Raw genomic sequence first — 26,129 nt, 5'->3', positions numbered from 1 at the left:
AGAATAACACATTGAAAACAGACATTATAAAATATAACATACAAGTTACTTTATTTACAAATGAGGCACCTTGGAAGCCTACGTCCTATTTGTGTTTATCCTTATTTTGCCATTTCCTTGCCCAAACTTGTTATTGTATCAACCTCTGTGTTCTTTTGTACCCTGTTACTTGTCTACTCTCGTTTGTATTAGGAGTTCACTTCTGTATTTGTGTGAACTTTTGTGTATAGAGTTAGTTCAGGTTGTTGGGTACATTTTGCACACACGTAGTTGATTCTTGTATTAGTCACAATAGTTTAGTACGGGTGAGTGCCGTTTGTCTTATATGGTTTTGGGTAGTCAGTGGAGGTTAGATAGGGTGTTGAAGACGCCGAAGACTGTGTGTTTTGGGTTTTCTTCTGTAGTCAGGTTAGCTTTCCCTCACTTCCCTAGCCAGCTCCATTTTGTTTGTTATTTTCTTTTCTTTGGCATCACTCTAGTTCCCTTCCCTGTGTGTTATTGTGTCTTATTTCATACCAGTCACTTATTCAACTTAAAATCATCACTTTTGCACCGACCCTTGCTATCGCGCTTCCTAGTCCCTCACCAGAACCCACCTGCTTCCAAAAATTATCCTAAATGTTACACCCCTTTACCCCTAGACACTAACACCAGCCAAAAAACAAAAAAAAGCATTCAAATCCTACACAGTATAATGCCTAGCAAGCCCCAAAGAGAAATAAACCTGCCTTCTAAAGCAAACAGAATCTGATGAACAATTAAATCTCTCTTCAAATAAATGTGGATGATACGAAGTGAATAGGAAGCTTACTGTATCCCCCTTTTCTAAAATGCATTCACAAACCAGGAGAGATAGTTTTTTACCTGTAGATTCTCTCGACAGGAAATTAGAAGTCCCTAAAACAACAGAATGGCAAGGTTCAAATACTTAACTTGAATCTGGTCTGAAAGGCTGATCAGGGCAAGGACCTCCCACCTCCGCTGTCTCTTCTCTCCTTGTGTTTTGCTGTTCATCGTCTTGCCTATCTTCCTCTCATTGTGTGTCCCTCTTTTTATCCTGTGTTCGTGATTGCTGGTGACTCTTAATGATTTTCCAAGAACTTAATTAACCAAGATAAACCAGATGATTTCTTTGATCAATGTGTCTCAGACCCAATACAATTCAGTAAACACCTCCATTCCTTTTTTGCTCTGAAGCTCCCAAGACCTGCATATGTTGACACAAGCTAGATGTTGACCACTGTCTCTTAAATTCATTAAGAACTCAATAACCCTTTCAATAGGCATAACAGTAACATAATGTTTATTTTTCAGTGCATCAAGAATCTATGAATATGAGCATGTCAGTGTGCTAATGATGTTACACAGGGAACATACAGTAAGAATATAAAGCAGTTACAAACAAGAATAGGCCATTCAGCTCTTCTAGCCTGTTTGGTAATTTCTCCATCTCATCTCATCGAGGATGCCAAAGGACAAAAATCTATCACATGATCTCAAACTGAAAGTATATGTCCTCTTACGTAGACATACTAGTACTTCCTTGAATATATTAAGACCTTTTGACATTAGTTTTTATTAATACGAGTCGTTTTCAAGCTGTTTTAGTTGCCATTTCAAGACCGTGCAACCTGGTAATGTTTTTGTAAACTCTGAATAGCACAAAACGGGCAATGTCTCTGCCTAGAGAAATAACAGTCTCTCCTGTTCTGTGCAGTGGGATGCCATCACAGAAATGGACGAGCACAACAGACCGATCCACACCTTCCAGGTCTGCCACGTCATGGAGCCCAACCAGAACAACTGGCTGAGGTCCAACTGGATCTCCCGCGAGGCAGCACAGAAGATCTACGTGGAGTTGCGGTTCACCCTGCGGGACTGCAACAGCATCCCATGGGTCCTGGGCACCTGCAAGGAGACTTTCAACCTCTACTACATGGAGACAGACGAGTCCCACGGCGTCAAGTTTAAACCCAGCCAGTACACCAAGATCGACACCATTGCGGCAGACGAGAGCTTCACGCAGATGGACCTGGGCGACCGCATCCTCAAGCTGAACACAGAGGTGCGGGAGGTGGGGCCCATCACCAAGAAGGGCTTTTACTTGGCCTTCCAGGACATTGGCGCCTGCATTGCCCTGGTGTCTGTGCGCGTCTACTACAAGAAGTGCCCCTTCACCTTCCGAAACCTGGCCGTGTTCCCGGACACCATCCCGCGCGTGGATTCCTCCTCGCTGGTGGAGGTGCGGGGGGCCTGTGTGAGAAACGCGGAGGAAAGAGACACACCCAAGCTGTATTGTGGTGCGGATGGGGACTGGCTTGTTCCGCTGGGCCGCTGCGTCTGCAGTGTGGGCTACGAGGAGCTGGATGGGTCCTGTCTTGGTAAGAGAAAAATCCCATTCACGTTTTGCTACAAAATGCACTACAGTAGGTGTTAGCTTGGACATTTTAAATGAACCAGCAAATAGTGCCTGGCTTAAACTTTAACGAAAAACCATTCACTTTAAGCAATGCCAGAAATATAGGTATATACCACAAATATTTATTGGTAAGTCAGCACTTCAGTTTATCTCTGATATATTGGCCGGATTTCTGAACACTGCCTTTTATTTATAATGTCTAGTTGTTATACCTACAACATCTACATTTATATCCTTTTTATTCTGGCCTAATGGCTGCTTTTCCAATGCAATTAATTTCATGTTTGATAGGCAGATTGTTACAGAACTATACACCACCATAATTCTTATTCATTAGATATTATATGTACTGTACTGTACTGTATATTACATCATTGATCATGAATGTGCTCATGTAAATAATGAATAAGCTGCTCTTGGCTTTTGCATTTCTTCAGTGTGGTGTCTTGACAAACTGGACAGAAGGCTTCTATGGTCACAAATTTAGGAGCATAATGATGTTGGTAAATTAATTAACTAGGTTATCTGTAGGAGGTAATTCTGAAATATTTTAGCTGGTGTCTTTAGAAGCTGTTCCGAAGACCTGAAACCTACACCTTTAACAAATGGGGATTTGTACCTGCTGTTGTTTTACAAATAGTTTACAGTTCAAGGCCTGTGTGTCTGCCTCCAGTACAAATGTATTTTTTTCATGCATCAATCAGTCAAAAAGCGCTGAGCTTATAACTGTTTTACTGGCCTTTCGTGGGAACAAGTGGACATTGTATCAATTCTCAGTAGGGCAGACAAAATGAAATCAGTGGTGCTTCAGTTTAGAAAAACATCTGCTCTGTGCTCATGAAGGGTACGCTGGTTTATTGTAATTCAACAATGACATCCCCCTTCCAGAGTGCCAGCGTAGTGCTCTCCACATGTAAGTATACAAAGCAGACAGAGAGGTGACATATCTGAACTATAGGTGCATTATCTTGATACTGTCAGCTTCAGTTTGTTATTCTTTTGTTATTCATTGAATTAAGATATACCCTGCATAGGTTAAATCTAATGGGAAAATGTCTTACCACAGTAGGATTTTTTAAAAGTGCTGGTTTTCCTAAGACGAATAAAGGATTTGTATACACTAAAATAAATACTACAAGAAGACAGAAAAGTGAAGCTATAAGCTCTTATGTTTTTAAAGGTTTGTCTACCCCTGGCATTTGCAGCCTGCTGTATCGCTGAAAAGGTAAAGGTTACAATCACACATCTCTGTCAAGTGGTGGATCTTTAATGTGGGTGCAGAGTGAATCTGTAAGCAGCTCAGAAACCTTCTGCAGACTCTTAAAGGGAAGCCACCAACAGCCAGTATTTTGGAATTGTATTCCTCTGTACCATCATCTTTTAGTGGCACTTACCCTTATTCTCACTTCATGTTGGTTTCCACTCAAGGATACATTTATCTTTAATATTAGTGGAGCATTTTGACCACATTCTCTTCAGATACCTCTGTTCAATGTCAGCAACGGTGTGTATGCTCAGGTGAATTTTTAAAGTAGATCAACGTACAATATATGCTAAATCATATCATGTTGATTGTTTATAAAGAGCAAGAAATCAGTTGACCTTACACCTTTTCTGAATAGTGTAGTATCTTCAGTAAAGTGGCAATGGCTTGCTTTGCTGATAGCTAATTTTATTCTGTTTACATATCCTGTAGCATGTCATCTTCATGGTATAAGGAAGTCTGAGGTGAGGTTCTAATATGTTTTGCAACTGATGTTGTTGTCACCATATGGCCATTCAGTGACTTCTAGTGGCTGTGAAGTAAACTTAACTGGCGCTGCCACCTCTCTGCCAAGTGTGTTACTGCTACCTACGCAAGTCAGGCCCGTCCTGAGAGGTGAGAAGATCAAAGATTTCTTTGTCTCAGAAAATAATCACACGTTCTGTCATTTAGAGATTCACCATCTGCTCCTCTTGTGACCACCACATGCAAAAAAAAAGAACACTGGGTCCGATATCACCTTCCCTTGTATTTCGAGAAAGACCTGCCGGGATGAGGGTTGATGACCTTGAATCCTGAAATCCACAATTTGAAACCCATTTGAGACCATGTGGTTCCTCAACTCATTTTCACACCTTGACCTCTTAAAATTAAAAGGTTCAAAGGCCTGATCACATCATACATATATATGTATTTCTCTATATCAAAGAAAAGATTTTGTATCTCATGATGATATTTATCATTTTGCTGTACTACTGTATATGCATTGCTTTTTTCCAAGTACTGTGTGTAAATAATTCATGCATCAGCAAGCCAGTAAATGTAAGAATTGATTGCTGTTCCCATTGTGTTCGATCTGGTACACACACGCCTGTACTCTGGATATGTTATGTTACACTAAATGCTTACACAAGATCCCTGTCTTTCTTTATCGAGACACATACAGTACTGTATTGTGTGACTGGAATATTGAGGACACGTATTATTAACAAGAAATCTTTTCTTTTTTCATTTGCTTTGCCTGCTTTTATGATTTTGCAATTCAAAATAATTACACTGTCCCGGTTTTACTAGAAATCACTCCACACATTGTGTGAAATTACTGTATCTGTCATGACAACTACATTTAATACATTTTTTTGTGATCCAATTTTATGGGTGGAAGGAAAAAGTGCAAAACAACATGGCATAGAAAAAAAATCCTATTTCCTTCCTTGCCACCCTGCTCTATCTTAAAAAAACCCTGCCAGGAGGTACCATATTCCCCCCTCAACAAGGACTCAATCTAAGAAAATCCTGGAATCAGATACAAAGAAGTGTCAATTTTTATTTTGTGGGAGAGGATTTTTAAACCCATCAACAGAATGTCAGTGCAGGCTGAGTGTACAATTTCTGTCTCGCAAGTTATCTTAAAACGGAGAATAGGAGACACTTCTTTACCCAAAAGGTTGCGACTGTATGGAAGAAGCTACCCAGCCACGTGGTTGAAGGTGATACTTTGGCTTCCTTCAAGAAACAGCTGGATGAGATCCTTTGATCTTTGATATATTAACTACTAAGTACCAAACATGCTAGATGGACAGAGTGGCTCCCTTTTTGTTTCTAAATTTTCTTATGTTCTTATGTAAACAGGGCCATGGTGATAAAAACAGTATTCTGAGCACCCATAAATGCAGGTCTTATGCAGCAAAAGTCTTATGCTGTTAAAAAATGTCAGTCAGATTGCATAATCCTTTTGAATCATACTACGTGGTTAAAATGGTATTTTCAATCAGGAACGTGGTACATGTTTAGCTGAAATAAACAGACAATGCACTAGCTATATTAGATTTGTCGAACAACACCCTGACTTCAAAGCTTTGCTGTGCACCCAGCTGTAAATGTGAGAGGAGGATAATGAGCAGCAGAATGTAGCTGTAGGATTGCTTTCACTCGTTATCTCTACAGATTCTGAAACATTATTTTAATTTCCCTGCCATACTGTGTGACAATAGACTGCATTTAGTGCTGCTTATTTGTTTATAAATTTAATTTCAGCTTGCTCACAAAAATGCAAGTGGCTTAAATCACATTATGTGAGCCTTATGGGTTTATTTGTTCACTTTAAAAGCATTTGTATAAAAAATGCTGTTTGGGGTCTTCAGAGGAAAAGTCAGGCAGGTTTGACTAAGTTCATCAGTTTGTAGATGTTTGAGCAGGTGGACAGGGGTCTGTGTGAAACAGAGCTGTGTTGCAGGCCTGGGGTTGCAGTAGTACATTTCCTAGCTAGGGTCTGCAGGAGATTTGCAAATGACCTTGTTCTTTTTAATTTGGCTGCTTCTCATTTAATACCATTTAATACAACAGAACAACCTTTTCTTTCCTTCCTGTGTACTGTAGTAAAAGTGTGTGATGAACTACAGTATATTAAGTAAATGTAAGTGTTGTCAAGGATGAAAAAACAATGAAATTGCACAAACAAAAGTACTGCTTTCCCAAACAGATTACCTATTAAAAATAACCACTGCTACGAGAAACCATTGCAAAGGAACATGGAGGCAGACTGTCAGGAGTAATTAATTGCCTTGATTCTAGATTTTGGTTTTCTTTTTGTTTGCTTGATTGTTTATTTGGAGCTCCTGAAACTTTATTGATTTATTGACTAATGCTTTATAGTTCTGTGAGACTGAGAAGTGTTTCAAGTAGGTGAAGGATTGAGATCATTGAATTGCAGATAAATCTTGCCTGGCCCACTTTTCCATCCTCTGTATACTGAACACATTCCTAATTACTGCCATTTATTAGGTTTAGAGCTAAAACAGAATTATTTCACTGTTTCCTTCAAATGACTGAGCAGACACTTTTTAATTAAAACGTTTGCTAAATAAAGCTATCCCATGCTTTAACAAGCATAAAACTTAATCTAAATACTCTGTTTTCTAAGAATAAAATAGTATGCCCCTGATAATAATGAACCACATCCACCTCAAGCCTGTTTTTTTGTTGTCTTTTAGTTACTTTTTATCCATGACTGCTGTGATGATTTTGCACTTTTCTTAAGATATGTAAGTAACTTTTAGCAGAAAGCAATACATTCTGTTTAAGAAATAAACCGGGGGTAAGGTCTGAGTCGCAGGTGTGCCTTCTTTTCTTTTTCATACTGTGCTTTCTCTTCAGTGGCAAGCATTTAGCTTGGCTGTTGAATTTTGAAAGTGACTTCCTAGTTACATCTTGCTGAGATAAAAGATAAATCTTCAAAAGAAGCCTTCAGGTTGCCGAAATACAAGTGCCATAAACTACTGTATGTTCTTTCATACTTCCTTATGGAGTTTGGAAACATGCTGAATAAGCCACAAGCTTGTTCCAAATACCAGAACAACATGGTGGAATTTATAACCATATACTGTATAGTGGATCTGCGCACCACAGTGGCACAGTAGTTAGCATCGCTGTCTCACAGCACTAGGGCCCTAGTTTCAAGTCTGGACCTGAGCTGCTATCTGTTTGTATGTTTTTTCTGTCTTCATGTGGGTTTCCTCTGATTTCTCCCCCAAAGCCCAAAAAGATACTGTATTGCCAAGTTAAGTGGCTTCCTGGAAAATTTTCCCTGGTGTGAGTGTGTGCATGTAGAATACAATATGTGTCTGTTTCTGTGTGTCTGCCCTGCGATGGACTGGCATTCCATCCAGGGTGTACTCTGTCTTGTGTCCGTTGCTTGCCGGGACAGGCACCAGCTCCCCTGCAGCACTGAATTGGAAGAAGCAGTTAGAAAATGAATGGATGGATGGAATTGGAAATTGGGATGTTAAACTCATCAAGTGCTTTGTGGCTTCAAGGAATCAATCAATGCATGTATTAAAACAGTAGTAAAATGTGAAAAATAAACCAATACCAGAGGACAAATATACTGTATGTGAATTGTACATTGGAATAAAAGATAAGATTTATAAAAGATATGAATCCTAAAAAGGTTAAAATAAACTAAAATACTCTTTATCATAGCCAACCTTAGAATTTAAATCAGTTTCATATAATTGTTTCAGTACTCATACAGAAGACAGTAAACTGTATAAGAATAGTGAATTCAAATTACTCTCTAGAATTAAACTTTATCAAACATGTTTGAAATAATAAATTCTTAAGAGATACAATGAATGTAGACATTGAAAGTATAGTCATCCAAAGCAGTAGGTTTTGGGCTTTTAAAAATCCCATAGGGGAAAGACATGCTGAATCAGCTCTCAACATCTAATCCTCATCCATTAGCTCTGTGTCGAAGGAAGATTGGTAGACACAGGAAAAGTAGAAGAGTTCAGCTTAGCCTCACAATGAAGACAGCTTCCCAAATGGAAAGGATTCCGTGCTCAGCTTCGCGATGAAGTCAGCCTTCCTGGAATGTGCACAATATCTCTGTACATGGCAAGATTTAAATCCTGAGACATCTTGTCACATTTTTTCTTATCACTTACTTCTTAACATCATGATCATAGCTTTACTGCTATAAGGTTTTGTTTTGTTTTAGGAGAATACAGAACCAACAGTAAACCTGATTTGTGTTGAAGGCATGAGCTACTGAACTGAACAACTGTAGTAATGCTGATTTGAACAAAATCAATCCTGTGGCCTTCTTGATAGGAGCAGGGGCAATAGGCACTGGCCTAGACCGTGAGCTCTATTAAATTATTTCCCATGTTTTCAGCTAATAAGAAAATGAGATTTTTTCTATTAATAAACAATGTGTAAATGGCATCTTGTGTGTAGATTTAGCATCTTTAAAGCAATAAAAAAAGAAAAAAACAACACTATGCTTTTCAGAAACAAAGTGAATGCAGGATTTTTAAAGAATAACATCTTGAAGAAAACAATTTCCTCATAGAAGTCTGATTTTGATACAGTACGGTACATGAAAAATAAAGACAGCTCGCTTGAATTAGGGCGAGCAAAGAAATTGAACGGTTCTGCTCAAGAGCATTTGCATCACAGTGCTACTGGTCACTTGCTGCTTCAGCTCCTCTCTTCAGCTGTACTCCATGTGTCTTCACTAATGTTAGGCCCAGCAGCTGCATGTTCTGTCTGTTTAGTGGTGGGCATAGTGGAAAATTCATGGCTGCAAAACCGTTACTATTGTTCACCTCCAGAGGCTTCTAGCCTCATTTTGCTGACTTCCTTGGCAACCACTTTGCATTTTTTGGCCCTGATCTGTACTCCTTTTATCGGGGAATGATGTAGATTTTTAGTTGTAAAGTGATTTTGAGGGCTCGAGGACAAGATCCATCATCATAGTAAGCTCAAACTGCCATGGGAACAAGCATCTCCTTGGTCCAGACAGACATGGGCTGCTGAGGAGGATCTAGGGACTGTCAAGCAAGCATGAACTTCAATCAAGACCAGAAATGTATTTTCATCATGAAGTCATAAACAAAGTATTTTTCTGCAAGTGCGTGATAGTGTTAAGTGTTTTGACTCCAACCTATATTTGAATTGGGCTCAAATGGCTGCTGCTCATCACCCAGGTGATAGTGAGGACCACACTTCAGTGGTGGGTGAAATGAGTTCTTTCCTGTATGCAAATCCCTTTGGCATCCTTTTCGATGAAGAATGTAAACTACTTTTTCTTATTGCAGTACCACGAGTTTGAGAAGTTCTGTTTGTTCTATTGGGCTAACCCATAACAAATTAGCTTAATGTGCAGAATATTTGATATGTGTAAACAGTGTGGTTTTAAATTCCACCATTGTGAATGCAAAAACTTGCCTGTCAATGTTAAATGAATGAATAAGGACAGAATTGCCTTATAAACAGATGCTTTGTAGAAGGAGACCAACCTTATCAGTAATGGTGCAGCATCACCACAGCATCTATACATCAATTTTTTAACCTCTTTTATCCAATACTGTTTCATGGGGAGCCGGACCCTATCCTGGCAAGTACTGGGCCAGGATTTGGGGTGTTAAAGGTGGGATACACCCTATGAGAGATGTCAGTCCTTTGCTGGGCACACACACACTCACACCACACCATTGCCAGTTTTCCCAGAAGTCAGTTAACCTGCCACCATGTCTTTTGACTGTGGGAGAAAACAGGAGCACCAGGAGGAAACCCACACGAGCATGGGGAGAACTACAAGCTACACGCATATTGCACCCCAGGAATTGAACTCAGGGTGCAATGCTAACCACTGCGCCACCATGCCACCTTTTCACAACAACATCATGTATGAGATATGAAATATTTTAATGGAGGAACTGTGGTTTGAGCTATTTAGATCAGCTGTTGATATAATTTATTATTAACAGTTGATTGCTTTCATTACTTTAATCCTCTGCATAAAACACACATCGAATTATTGTGAACAGTTGACTTCTGCAAGTATTGCTTCGAGTCCTGACAGACATGGTTGTTATCCCTCAAAAGGCAACTGCGAGAAAGTCTTCAGGGAATCATAATGCTGCTAATGCTTCAGCACCAACACAGTTAAGGAAATGGAAACAGTCAAGGAAATGTTTTACCTATAATGAGGTTAAAATAAATATATTCACTCTTTCAAAGGTGGTGAATCAGTTTCAGATTTTAAATCCTTTGCTGGAGACACAGTGGCACCAGGGAAAGTATCCCATAATCCTAAGCCTCTGTCTAAACAGAAAGCGGACACAAATGGTCAACCGTAAAACTCAGCTGCCAATTTTCTTAAGCCTTCTCGCACGCTGGAGTCACCTTCCGCGCTAAAAATCAAATCAAGATGAAATTTCATACATTCGATTTGTACGAGCCGACTCCTCTGGCCCTATTACAGTAATATACAATAAGTGGAAAGGCAAAGGGCAATTTCCTGGGAGTAATCAAACAACCCAGCTGCAGTGGTATAATACAGGGAGGAAGTTAACTGAACAATAACCTCATAGCTCCTCTGTGCAATGAAGCAATCTCTCTCTAATTTTAGTGAGATGATTGGATAAAAATGGTTCCTAATCTCTTTTAACCTTCTGGAGCCTAGATCATCCAGGCCCCGCAGCCAGTAACTGTGTTCTGAAAGAGTCTAGTAATGGCAAATGTTTTAGGGCTTTAATCTTAGTGTTCAATAGAGTTTTTAACTTCTCGTTTTTATTCTCTTTATTTTGAACAGAATGGCCCAGTTAATAGATCGGTGTTTAAATAATTCCTGGCCTGTCTTTGAAATGTCAGAATAAAATTACAGCTATCACTAAAATGCAGTTTTTCAGCAGCTGGTTGCTGTCATGACAACTGAGCTGTATTTGGAATTGAGAGAAATCCAGTCTGTTCGTGCTCCACTTGGTGTCTAGCTGGCAATGTCTGGATAAGGCAGGGGTAGCCAGCCTGGGTGTTTTTATTCCAATCCATTGCCAGTCTTTGCTCCAACTAACTCATGATTATTAAAGTGATCTTCTGTATCTGGGTTAGTTAAGCAATTAAGGCTCAATCCATTAATTATTTTTTTGGAACATGCAAAATCCTATAAAGTACCCATGGTATTCAGAAGACCACCCAGCAATTCAGCATAGAACAGCATCACTGTGACAGTGACAGTTCTCATTATAGTTCATAGAATTCATGCTCAAAACATCATCCATCTTGCGGCAAAGTTTTTATGTAGCACACTAGAAGAAACTGCTGAAATCATCTCTTTTGTTAAAGCTAAATACAGTAGGCCCTTACAGTATAGGTTCAGATAAAGATAAAACTTTACCATGACGTCAGAGTAATTTGTTTTATGAGATTGTATGCATTAATCTCATTCTAGTAAAATCTGATGTGGACAGATTGTGAACCACAAACACTGTGGTCAGTGGATTTTTGCTGTGAAATGTTTTAATGATCACATACTGTGCAGCAACATACTGTAATCCTTAATCCTTAAAACATCGAACAGAAAGAGTTGACTATTAAATTTTAGTTACTTGATAATAGGCCCTGGCAGAACTCCTAGGAAATATTTACTGTTAATGCTAAGCATACGATAATCATCCTAGTAATGGTACTAGAATTACAAAATAATACATCATGAAATTATTAATTCTCCCTTGCAGAATGAGATATTATTATTCATTTGACTGACCTCTCTCGAGTTACATTACAAATAGATATTGTAATGGGGAGTGGTGTTTTATTTTTATGTGACTGCGATTAGTTTAATCATTTCCTTTTTTACTGCAGGTTGTGTGTTATGGTTACCATTTCAGACTTTAAAACACACTTTAGACACATGAACATTTGTTCAATCCACTCAAAACAGTGTCATTGGAACAAAAGGCAGCACCCCATGGAAAGATAAATCCTGAACACATGAACAAAGGAATGATAAAATAAAAATACATAAGAATGGTTTATTCCTAATTGACTACCATCCACATTGCAGATTTCCTCCTCTTTATGACCAAATGAAATGCAAATAGTGATTTCTGTTAGCATTACTGCAGCAAACCCAGGGGTTTCTCTTGTATTCATCTGAAAACATATGAAATTAACTTTCCTGATGTAATGGATGGAAAACAATTAATTTAACTGCTGTATGCTTTATTTCTTGAAGAGCTGCCTGCTCTGAAGTTGCAATTACTGAAAATTGAGTAATACACGTAACATAAAAGTCTTCTTTTCCCAAACCGAGATGTGTTTGCCCAAAGCACTTCTGAGATAATAGCAGTAATCCAAGGAAGCATCTCATTACCTTCCTGATGGGACGCCTCGACCTGCAGCACAGCTTCATTCACTACAGAGGTGGAGATTTCCTCCAGAGGAGAGGGAATTAGGAAAACTAGAGAACATTGCTTAATTAAATGGAATATTTTAAGCTGTTTTGAATTCAAAATTTGGATATTCAAAGATAGATCGCTGAAAGCGCAGTGTAAGGAGGTTACACATATAGGATATATTAAATACCCCTCCATGCATAAATCATACATATAATTTTAATGTATTTTTTACATACAGTAAAATTCATCTTTATGAGGATTTACCTTCTATGAGACATATATTCTCTCCTTGCTATGCATTCCCCTGAATAACATAACCCACTGTGCAGAGCATGTTGCAATGATGTTGAATGTGAGGAGGCATACAATCAAATACGCATTGATTGAGGTGACTGAGGGATGGGAGAAGCCAAGCTGGAAAGAGCACTGCTTTGTTGAACATAATCAATACAAGATCAATTTAAACCAGGCAGGTTTAGACTATGCTTAGCCCCACTGTTTGCCTCTTCTCTCCTAGCAGTTTATCTGAGTTAGAGGAATGTATGCTTTGTCCTTCCTGACTCTGAGATTTTGGGGGAAGTAGATTCCTCTTTATGTATTGATGTAATGTTAGCTGGATTTACAGCTCTGCCCTACTTGACCTGTCCTAGATCATACCACATGAATTATTGTAGTGTTGGATTTGCTTTTGTATCTTCACGTTTTTAGGCTGGCTGTGGTAGAGGGGTTATACTTTTTCTGTGTTTGCCTGCGCCTGTTCTTTTGATATTGATTCATTTTGTATACATTTTAGCAAGAGATTCTGTTAGGCGAAGATCTTGTTAGGGCCCAGTCACCTGGTAAGGAAGGATAATACCCAATCATTAGGAATGCTGCAGAATACCATTCCTAGACTGCTGCAACACAGATGGCTTCTGTAGTTATTAGGGTTCAGTTTGTCTTCATTTTTTTTAAATTGGATTTTGGGGAAATGGCCAGCTCTCAGGACTAAGTTGAACAATTGATCAAGATCTCCTTCAGTTTAAGAATCCTGTATTTTGGTATCTTATGTTATCGCTGCTTTCAGGCCCACAACCTATCCTGGACTTCAGCACCTGGAGCTTGTCCTGAAATTCTTCTGGAGTTATTTGTTCTTTTAGATGGGGGCTGGTAGTTTTTGATAGTTGTCTGCTGTTTGTTTAGTTTTTTTTAAACAGTTTTTATTTCTACCTTCAGGTCATTGTTATCATTTCTGTATGTTTAGGTATGGTGTTATCCATCTGTTGTGGAGCATGTGTATCTGATTGGAAGCTGGCTTTCAACTCTTCACTATTAAACCACTCTCGGTGTCTCTAAGAAAGACAAAACTACAAACCTCAGAGCTTCTTCAAGCTACGCTTTCTTGGAAGTGGGTTCAGACTCCACCATGCCTACACCACCTTCAACATATTTTTAGTCACTACTTGTTTAGGTGTTAAGGAGAAAATCAAGTTGAAAAAGAGAGAGTGAATGTTTGAAGCGCACGACACCCTTCCCTTGTGTTTTTGCCTGTTGCTGGGGGGTTTAGTTCTGTGACTCCCTGAGCCTCGCTGTGTCTGTGTTATTTCATGTAACATCTTGCCCCTCTGTGTTCCTCATCCTCAGGTGCCCTATGCTCCAGCAGTTAGGTGCTTCCCAGCTATCTCCAGGACTCTGTACACATTTCAGTATATTATGTGTCACTGTGCACCTCGATTCCTTAGTGATAGCCCTCTGGCTGCTGTCTGACACACTCCAGGATACCTTTTGTATTGCCTGGAGGGTTTTCAACAAAGGGAGAAGCAGAGTGTTGAACTGAAAGCCTGCTGACTGCTATGTGACATACTCATGGCTTCTGATTTACCTCAGCATACTGCCAAGATAATTAAAATGAATAGTGCTAGTATACTCTGAGTTGCTTACAACCTGTTATTTCAATTCTGTTGTAAATTGAAATGCAGTTTGCATAGTTAAGGTTTATTTATTGTTTATTCACCAAACATTGGTTTACAGAGTGTGCTTGCCCTTGCTGATAGTATTATATAAAATCTGTCCTTAGTAATTATACTGTATGTGCAGTATGCCCATGCAATGCTTTTATCACTTTTGGTAGTACTGTATGCAGATGTCATTAGATCCAGGAAACAGGTCTTCTCTTCTTTGTATGCTGTTCTCAACACTAAGGTTGATTGCTGTCACTTACTAGCTAAACGGTTACACTGATCTTGGCCTCTTGCAGCAGCAGAAATACTGTAGATTGGGTTGGCTCTGAGTGCCCCCACATTCCCTCCCTATTGAATTGCTGGATCCTGCCCTTTCTTGAAAATATATAATATATATGTATAATACATATGCATAATACCTAAATTTATAAATATATATATTATACATATGGACATGGAAAATATATACAGTGTATGGAGCTCTATGGAGCTCAGATCCATGGTACCCATGGAGAGACAGTGAAGTTTTGGAAAGTTGCTGCCAATGTTGAAAAAACCTTGTCACACTCTTCTGCTGTTGTAGCTGTCAGACTTTATTTTTAAAGTCTTTATGATTGCTCCAATTTCCTCGACAAAGCAGGTGAACTAAAAAAGCAGGACATTAAGTTCAATTGGCATTTATCTCTGATTGCTTTTCTTTGATGATTGCTTGACCCCTTTCAAAATAATTCTAGAGTGAAGCAGACTGCAAACAACCACCAATTTTAAACGTTGTTTTTTTTTTGTGAAATACAGTATGTACATTAATAATCCCACAGGTATTTCTTCTCAAATGAATAATGGCATGCCAGAGGCTTAAATGATGTGAGACATATTACTCAGTTCTCAGTCAGGAGAACAATAATTGATCATGTGGATCTGTAAAATAAAACTAAGGAGCATTGTGTGGCACTTTCATATGAAAGCAGGTGGAGTGTAAATAACTTCTGAATGTCTTTCCTTTTCCCTCTGCTAACCCATGTGAGGAAAGAAGCTATGACTGACAGCCCTATCTTAACTATTTAAAATTTCTCATTTGAAAGATCTATTTCTAACTAAGAATCAAGACCCAGCTTCACCTTGGTCTTGATTCTTAGTTTGGCCTGAAACCAGTTAGAAACCTCTCTGTCAACAATCATTTGTTTTCCACATTATAAATAATAATTTATAATAATAATTTAACAGATGCTTTTTACTAGGCAGCTTGGATAATATACAGTAATCACAATTTGTGGAATAAGATATAGGGGCTTCATAGTTACAGCAAAACCTACTGAAATAAGAAAGATTGTATAGAGCCATATAAAGGATGAGTAATACAGCAGATGAATAGGTAGATAATAGTATTAAACATAGAGTATAAGCATGTTCTTGTAATAGATGTCAAACACCGCGGTGCTGATTTTAGGTGGTACTGTAGGTATCAGTGCAGACACAGTGTGAGAATAATCCAACCAGCAGTCGTGACTCTTATTAACCCAATTCATTCACACAGCAGGCTGATAGTGATGGAGAAATGTCAATACAATATTAATAATCCCTTGAAAAATATTTTTTATGCATGGGCTTTAAAAAAACACATAATCTTTTCAATGATATGTTTGCATAAAAACTGTGCTATTATGAACTATGTTATGCTGTTGTTCCTACCAAAGCTGTCATTTGCAATTTATTAACATTTGTTTTGTGCCTGCTCCATTAGATTTAGGCACTTTAAAACATTGTTAAGTGTAGTATTCTAGATGGAAGCTGTCAGGATTACCTATCACCAGTGTGGAACCATTTCTGGAGCACTATATTGTTCATGCATCTATTTTCTACTTACTTTATCCAGTGCAGGGTCACAAGGGACCTGGAGCCTATCCCAGCAAGCATTGGGTGCAAGGCAGGATACATACAGCCTGTATGAGACCCCTGTTCATTGAAGTGCAGACACGGACCCAAACATGCACACACTCATACTAGGGCAAGTATCCCAGATTCCAGTTAACCTACCAGTATGTCTTTTGGACTGTGGGAGGAAACCCACACAAACACTAAAAGTCAAACTTGTTTCAGCTGCCTACCAGCACAAGTCCAGGGAAGATGTCAACATTTGCAGCAGGGACAGCTCTCTCCACATGGCCCTACAAGCCCAGCAGGTTTTACAACTTTGCCATTAAATCCGCAGCACTCGTATGACTATTACAAGTATGCGAGGAAGTGATAATTAACATCATTGTCTAAAGAGGTGATTGCAATCAAGTGAAATGATTAGAGTGAGATGATGAAGGGCATAGATGACAAATGGAAATACATTACTGAGGCTTGATTTACCACAAATCCCCCATGGAGAGCAAGTGAGCCTTTGCGTGCAAAGTTAAAAATGCAGCTATGATGATTTCAGGTGTCAGGATAGAGCATAGCTGCCTGTGGATGTAGCTGTTTTTCTTTAGCATTTTTTATTTAGTCAAATCCAAAAGTTGCTTTAGACTTTAAAATGTTATGTGGAAAAAGCACTCCAAAGCGGGGTTCTAAAGGACACCTCTAAGGTTGGAGGCAGTGTTATGTAGTGTTACAGGACTTCCTATGGACTGTAAACTTTTTTTTTATCATTCTTAGCCACTAGAGGGAGCCTTATTATGTTTGCTTATGCCTCCCCTTACTTGATCTCTTCTCACTTAAATAACGTCACAGATTGTTCCACAGTTGCATCTGTAATCAGTTTTCATGCCAGATTAATTATTCAGTCGCTACACTAAATTGTAGATGAATAGATTGTGCAAAACAATCCACAGTAACATTGAAAGTTGAGGCAAGTTAAAAGCAGAAACCCTGAGATTTCACATGGACAAAATGTCCTCAAACACGTTTCCAATTACAGTTGATCTGTTCAGCTCTACAAGATGTTAAATGTGCCCAGACAACACTTCCTTCACAAAGTGCTGCTACAAAATTAAAATAAGATGTTGCTAATGAAGGCAAAGATGCCTGTGCATAAGATGACATGCTTCAGATGAAATGAGAATGTACTGTAGCTATATTTGTTCATCTGCTAAAACAAAACTGAGTAAAGTGGACTTTGACATTTATATAATGCATCACAGTTTAAACAAGCAAGTGCCTAGGGAATAGTGCTTAATTGGATACCTTATCAAACTACCCACTTTTACTTGTACTTTGAAGTTGAAAAATGACTCTGTCCTTTTATTGCAAAAACTGCTGTCTGTGTTGCATATTTACAAATGTACACATTTATAAAGTAAAGGTAAATAGGTTTAAACAGTCAGGGAAATTGAAACATTTCCCTGTGGATAAATATAATAAAATATGTATAAATCAACATAATCAGTTTATTAGATATCGTATATTTGTACTTTGTTAATGGACATATTGCATTTCATTTTGTAAGAAGGAGATAAAGACCAATAGATCTATAACATGTTGTTTTTTTCACATGTACATATTATTTGTTGAAATCATTATGAAGGTGGTTGATGGTTGCTGGTTACCTGTTGATATAAGGGTTTTCAGTATTAACTTTCCATGCGCTAATAGAAAGAACTGTTGGGGATCCCTTCATTTATTACATTTTTTACATGCTTGTAAATGTTTTGTTTTGTTTATCATTCAGCTTCTGCATTCCCTATGACAGAAATATGTTCCATAAAGAACGAATTTAGTGTCTATTTTTGTAATGCTTGTTTTAAAAAAAAAGTATTAACAATCCCCCTAAGGATTTCAATTACCCTTAGGCAAAATCATTAAAAGTTAATTACTTAAAAAAGTTAATTAATATATTTTATTATGAAAAATAGAAAACAATAATTAGCTTTTTTTCTATAGCCATCACAAAGAAATACTTGTTTGGAGTGGAGATTTAATTTTGAACTCAATGATTAATAGCTCTCTTCTGTATTTTACTTCAGAAGCCTGTATCCGCTCAGAATTGACTTAAACGAAAAAATCAGAAATGAAGAAATAAAAGCCAAACCCAAAGGGGACTCTAAGTAACACCTATCCAATGAGAGTGAGAGCATTCCATTTTTATCCTGCATGGAATGTAATAAAGAGGAAATTCTGATGCTTGTTTCTATTCTGTTAAATCCTAATAAAGCCCCTTATTTTAAGAATGCCCATGCTCTCATTAAGAATACAACTGTTCTTCTCCCAAGGACACCGTAGAGCCCAAGGACGAAAAGGGAGTGTATCAAAGAGTGAAAAAAGTATGGTTAATATGCATGAAATATGCCTCTCCCTGGAAGAAAAATGGCAGTATTTTTTTGCCTTCCCTATCAAATGTAGAAATGGGTTCTCCGTACTGTGTTATAAGGCTGAAAGCTAAAACCAGAGTAGTGATAGAGCAATCTCACAGTGCAGAATGGATTTTTACAATGCGTTTAGCTTTAAAGAGGGTTCCTATACACATTACAGTGCAACATGGCTGAAGCAGTTACAGTATTCACTCCGAATTCATCAAGTTAAGACATTACTTCCTGAGTTCTAAGCCCTGGGCGATTGTGCTTCAGAGACCTATTACGTTAGCTGTGCATTAGAAGATCGAGAGGTATATTTCACCCTTTTCTGAGGGCTTTTCCAGGGGACACAACCTTCATTTCAGTCCTACATGGAAAGAGCTTCACCCAAGCTGAGAAGCAGTTTTATAAGATTCTTGTTTTGTTCTTATTTTTGATGCAGGAAGAAATCCATTTGTTCCCATCACTGGGCCTGTGGAGCATTTTTGTGAAAAGCTTACCAACAGCACTTACAGTATATACAGTAGGAGCATTTTAAACTGGGTTCCCAGTGTACAATTTAGTGAACAAACACTTTATATAATGTTTCTGTTTGTTCAACAAAAAAAATGGTGATCCTATTGTTCTAAGATGTATCCATTGCTGTTGTCTGCTATGCAGATGTATGGCCTTATGATGCATCTGCAGTGGTTACAGAGTTAATATCATAAGGAGAATCATTACTTTGTGAACAGTGTGATGGTGGCTCTTACCCAGAATGCCATTTCAATAAATGTCTGATGGGAAGTTAATCTCCGCAGTTTGGGCATGATAACTAATTTAAAAATGAAGAAAATGTCTTTCCTCATGTTCGCTTAAAAGGAAAATGTTCGACTGATATCATAAGATTAAACCCCTGAAAAGGAAGTGTTAATTTCATTTTAACCCCTGTATTTACAGTATATCACACAGCTGGTCAGTGAAATGTAAAACTAGCAGGGATTCCTTTTGCTGGAGGAGGGTAATGCACGGTACATGGAAAGGGGCAGGGTATTGTTTTCTATAGCTCAACTGGGTGTTCACCTTAAATTAGACTTTAAATAATATTTTTAAGGAGAATATTTTGTTTTAGGGAACATGGACTTCATTCACAACCTAACATTTATCAAAATCCATGTTTTTTTCTATTTTTAATAAAAAAAATGTCAGATGAATGAAAAATGAATGATGAATCCCTCTCCTTGTGGCTAACATTTAAAATTTTGTTGTCATCAAAAGTCAATTTTCCCCCCTACTTTATTCTTTTTACAGAAAATCAAATACAAAAATGCCAGAATATTAAAGCGAATGTGGAGTTTTGTGCCACAAGGCATGAGAATGTATCCTCTTAATCTGCCCCTCCACAGAAGAAAACAGTCCCAGAGAAGATGAATTATATACAGTAGTACAAGAATGACTGGATAGGAATGAATGTTGAAGACCTGGAGTTTAATTATTCAATTATTCAAATGAATGTAAAGACAGAACCCAGGATCAGTTTCTCCTGCATGATTGTTTAAAATGTGTTAATGACAGTCTTTGTGATACTAAATAATTTGTATGCAATGTACACTATAATGCTGATCTACCATGGCAGCACATACTGAACATTGAATGCAAAATAAAAGTGAGGCTTCCAATGTCTGCTGATTTTAATCAGCACATTTTAAAAGGGGATTGAGGACTTTTTTTTGTATACTAAGTAAAGTGCCTTCCAAAAGTATTGGGACAGCAAAGTCAAAACTGTTATTTTTGTTATACAGTCAAGCAAATACAGTATATTTGTTATCATGAGACTGATAGGACTGATAAGGAAAATGCAGTTTACATTAGGTTTTATATATCTTGTATTTCCATCCATACATTTAATCACATTGGAAATGTGATTGGAATACTTTGTGTTCAGCATATCTGCTTTAAGTATATTTCAGACTATAGGAAGTCCATATTTATCTGCATATACATTACCTTTGAGGCAATGATCGCATGAAGTTTGTGATCCATCATACATAACAAACTGTAATAAAGTGAGATGCTTTGCTGCAACCCCTTCAGCTTCTTGCCTGTTCTTTGGGTATTTTATTTTAATTTTCTTTTCTGTTAGAATATAAAATGCCTGCTCTGTTGGACTAAAATGCCTGCACAGCTCAGGGAGTTATGTCAACCCATCTCACTTTAATCATTTCTCTGGAGTTCACAGGGAATTGCTGACATCACATCCATGTCAAGAGCCTTTACTGTTTGTACTGGCAGCATTTGTATTGGATGCTACCGGAACGAGAAGACAAATGTGATTGTGTAAAATCTAGCATCATGGAGCTCTAGAGTGGCCAGAACAGGACCAAACTGGTGATTAGATCAGAGCTGGATGTGGTTCTGCTTCTTTTTTCTTTCTTTTGCACAGAAGCCAAATGTGTCACAAACCCCATTTAGCCAAAAGCATTGATACAGGCAGGGGGCAGGCAGCAAAAGGCTAGATTCTTAAAGTTTCTCTTGAGCCCTGGCATCCACTTCCACATGTATGAAAGGGAAACATTAAGCAGCACTAGGACTATTTTTGCTCTTCCAAGTACCGCTGAAGGAATATATTATGGAAATCAGACTTTGCATGTAGTTGCAAGCCAAGGAGTGAACTTGATTTGACTTCTTTCTTTTTTTTAGAGTGTTGCTTCAAAGGATAACCTGATCAAAGCCCACAGTAAAAATTCCCAAAAGTATTATGAAATGCATATCAAGACCCTTTTTTGCAAGCAAAACAAAAAGCCATATCGTTTGATGCGTTGTTGTTTTACAAACAAAATCTTGTCAGATATTCCAGCATTTGAACCAAACTTTCTCACTTCTGCTCAGGGGTTGAAGAATGAGACTAAATAAGACATTTAAGTGCTTATGTAATGTTAGATAAAGTAAATACACCTGTGAGCTTACTTCAAGAGATGTGACAGAATCTGCATTTCCTGATTGAAGGCCTTAGAGTGCATCCATCTGTGGTCATGTAGCAGGTTTTCAATGGAGCTGAGATTAATGTGTGTCATAAAGGATGTGACAGCAGCCGAACTCTTGTGTTTCTGTTCAAGCTGAATTGTGACTAAACTGTGGAACTCTGAATTACCTCTGTTGATCACAAATGGAGTAAGTCTGTTGTGTTCGGCCGGCCCATTAGCTGAGCACACAAGCTTGACACAACTGAATCTCCTTCTTTCCATCAAAATACTCTGTATCTGTCAAGAAAATACTGAATGTCTTTTCACTGAAATTCTCTGATTGTAAGCAAATAAATGACTAAATATGCAAAAACATGGATGGAAGGATCGATCCCAATTCTTTGTATTAATTCCAGTAATCAAACCTACAGTATTTTATCAACATATCAAGGTTCTTAAAAACTAAATTTCTCAATTATGTTAGCATCGATTTGAAGATAGTGATTAGGATTTATTTTTTGGTTAAAACAGGACAAGTGCCACATCTAGAATGGAAGTAAATGTAACAGTCTGAAATCAATAATGCTATGACTGAATCTTTAATGGAACTGGATGGTTATGTGACATGCATGGTGATAGTTCAATGAAGTGCTTGAATTGCACGGCAGGAAAAACAAGCAAGGTGTTGATAAACATGGGTAGCACTCAGTGTGGAAGCTTTTAGGATAATAAGAAAAGATAAGGGGTTGCATCAAAGCAGTAGTTTATAAAGAACACTGTACAGCTGGTAGGGGTGCATACTTAACACCAAATTGAGCCATCCATCAAGAGGTCCAACATATCTGTGTGAAATCACTTCTTTCCTCCTTGTGTGATGTTATCGCTATACTCCTCCTCAAGACAAATGTCATCCATGTGATGAGACAGTGTAACACACCTTTTGAGGATTTCAGGATGTGTGACCTGGGAATGTGTTTCTGAACAAAATGTACAGTATGTGGCCAGTTTTTAATACTCTATAGTATTAATAGACCTTCAAGTATTAGCTTCGTGAATATGAGTCCTAATTTCTTAAATATCTGCCTTACACAATGCATGGGGCTCCAATCATGGTTTATCTGTTAGAAGACTTTATTCAGCATTCTGTTATGAAGTTCTGGAATGTCAAGTTCATGACATGACATACTGTTAATATCCTCAAAGGAGAGTAAAGCAGTTTTCTCAAGTAAAGAAGGTATCCTTCTCTTAATTTATCATCCAAAACAATAGAATTAGGCCACACAGACCGGGTTAATACTGAAATGAAACCATAAAAAAACGATAAACCAATGCAAATATCTGGTAGAGTTACTGTATGTTTGTCAAAATAAGCAAATATACCTGGAGATTAACTTACTAACCATCTAAAATGGAGATCCCCATGGATTTCTAATTCAATCACTCCAGGGTTCTCCAACACTGGTTTTGGGGAGCTGTAATCTGAAAGGTTTTGTCACCATTGAATCACCACTTTCCAAAGATGTTCTAAATTTCATTGTGATCAATGGGGAAAAAATACTCTGGGAATGTTAGCAACAGAAAATGAAATGGTAATTTGACGGCTTTCTCACCCAGTATGTAAGAGCTCCTCCAAGAAAGGATGTCTGTATTGATCTTGCCTCATCAAACAATCAATACTAGAATAAGGAAAAATGGAAAAGAAGGAATCAGTAGGCAACTTTGTTCATGATATCTTATGGCTTGAAATATACTTTGAAAATATACAGATAAAGTCCAAAAAATGGGTTTGTAATTTACAAGAAGGAGAAAGGGTTTGCGAAAGTGAATCTGTCAGATTACATATTGAATAAGTATAGACTGGATTCCACAATTTTAAAGATTCTGCTAGAATCACAAAATATTTTTTTCTCTTGAGTAAGCAAATCAAATCTAGAAAACTCTTGCTCAAAAAGATTAATAAATCAACTGAAAAAAAATAAGGAAAAAGAAAACACTTTAGAAAATACAAAAAAAACAACAGGGTCCCATTAAAATAAATTAGTACACTTAATTGCAAAATGAAGTAAAAAAGGATATTGGAAATGCCTAGAGACAGAAAAGGAGAGTGCAATGGAGATTACAGTACTCCAGAAGCAAATGTGTAGTAAAAGATGAATTCAAGTGACACAGAGGTAATAATGAGACACTTTTAGAGAGGAAATACTGTAGAAAGTTTGATTTTTCTCTTGGCCTTTCTAATATCTACTTTTACCTTTGCTTCCAATTCACTGTAGGAATCCACAGTGCTCAGGCTCAAATCAGACCAAAAATTGAAACACCATTGTAAAGTCACTTAATAGCATGTAGAATCTACACTCATCTGGAATTTTACAGGAAGGTTGCGTCAGTCACTGAGAAAGGCAATCAACTCATGCCTGGAGTTGACAGCACTGTCTCAGGTGTCATTCCAGAATATCAGAAATCAAGAGATGAATTCTTAAACTGCAGGGTGTTGGCATTCAAGGTAATGTCTCAGTTTGGATTGATAACTTGTTAATTGGTAATGACTATCCCCTTCTGGTGAATGTTACCATAAAGATATCAGAGTGGACAGTTAAGGTGTGATTGCTTAAATTGGGATGATGTACTGTAATTAGTGAAGTACGACAGGGATCTATATCAGGACCTCTTCTCTTCTTGATTTCACTAATAGATTCTAGTATACAGTATATCACATTTGTAATGTACTGTATATATAAAAAAGATGGAAATGTCATGATTGCATACTTATTCAAACCTTTTGCTGTGTCAAACCCAATTAATTTAGGTGTACAAGATTACCTTTAACAAGCCAGACATTTGAATGACTTCTGCCTGCGTGCAATAACAGTGGTTCATATGATGTTAGAATTAATACCTGTATATCTGTAAGGCACTTTAATAAGGCAGTGGATTGCAAGCAAAGATTCAACCATGAAGAATAAAGAGCTTTCAAAGGAACTCAAAGAATAAGTTGTATAATATAAGGCACAGACAAAGAGTAGGGTATAAAAACATCTCTTCAAAATGAGCAGAATGAAATTGGATAGGGATGCCTCTCTAAGGCCAAGTGCAACTTTAAAAGAGTTACAGAGGTCAGTGGCTGAGATATGAGAAAATGTCCATGGGTAAACCACACCCTGGTCAGACTACATGATGGGAGCTTGTATTGAACTAAATAAAAATGTATCCCATATATTGTTTTTTTTCTACAAAGTACCTAGATGGTAATTATTATATGGTAATTATTACTAGTGACACGTATACTACAAACATGTAGCAAATGACTTTGTGGTCCCACAAATGTTATATTTCACACAAACCCAACGTAATGCGACACTCAGTCAACATCATCCCCAAATGTTGGTTCAGCATTATGTTACAGTTTAGCTTCTTATCAGCAGGGACTGAGATGCTTGTCAAGGCTGATAGGAACTTACCAAATCTTAGAGGACAACTTGCTTCAGACCTAAAACTGGGACAAGAATTCACTTTTCAAAAAGAAAATAATCTAAATCACAAGGCCAAAGTTACACTAAGGGAGGTTTAATAATAAGAAAGCCAGTGTGTTGGGGTACCCATGAGAGAGCTTGGACAATACTAAATAGGAGGACTAGCAATAACTGCACAAGCAAAAAGGGAATTCAAAAAGATTTGGACTAAATACAAGACTACAAACTTCTGGAAGATGGCATTCACTGCAGTGAATTAGTATTCACTGAAGAGTATTACAAGCAGGTACTGTAGAAAAAACAATAAATACAGGGATCTACCCGAAGAAGCTATTTAAAAACTGTTTATTAACACATCACTTTCCTTTTGAAGAAATGAAAAGGGCAACTGTATACAGTATACTGTATAGCATAAAATAACATATACTGTACTGTATATAGTTAAAAGTGTGGAAAGGTGGAAATTAAATAAAGTATGCTATAATTGATACAGATAAGTCCTCATTTATACAGTATATATTGTGTCCAGTTGTGGTCACCACATATTGCTGCCCTGGGATCAGTTCAGAGAACAGTAACAGAAACATTCGGTATGCACTTTTCACCCTTAGTTTCTCAGTCGAAAACAGATTCTTTTAGCATCCGTGCCAAGTGCTAATATGAAATGCACCATATGGATTTTTAAATCATTGCTAATGAATATCCCCTTCTGGTGAATGGGTATGTGATGTAGCTATGCCAAACTTGTAAAGGTCTTTAAACATGTCTCTTACTCCTCTGTTGAATTAGTGTATGAATAATGCATCCGTTAGGGGCTCTAATTAGCTCCACAAGTGTCAGGCCACTTTTGAAGGGTCTGCTTCTGGCCTTGAGAGAAATAGGGCTCTCAGATCTGACAGGGCGTTAGTGAGCAG

General features: G+C 37.7%; 1 protein-coding gene across 1 annotated transcript in view; it reads left to right on the top strand.

The window, feature by feature from the left end:
* The window catches only part of epha6 (eph receptor A6), a 280,518-nt gene that overhangs the window by 91,454 nt on the left and 162,935 nt on the right, over window positions 1-26,129 (top strand). Inside the window, exon 3 of the mRNA XM_069197241.1 lies at window positions 1,718-2,381. Within this exon, the coding sequence (XP_069053342.1) occupies window positions 1,718-2,381 (664 nt within the window). The remainder of the gene's footprint in view (window positions 1-1,717; window positions 2,382-26,129) is intronic.

Source organism: Lepisosteus oculatus, chromosome 13 (assembly GCF_040954835.1).
Source record: "Lepisosteus oculatus isolate fLepOcu1 chromosome 13, fLepOcu1.hap2, whole genome shotgun sequence".
Classification (NCBI taxonomy): domain Eukaryota; kingdom Metazoa; phylum Chordata; class Actinopteri; order Semionotiformes; family Lepisosteidae; genus Lepisosteus; species Lepisosteus oculatus.
Note: the sequence above shows the minus strand (reverse complement) of the source record. Positions and strands in the feature narration are given on the sequence as shown.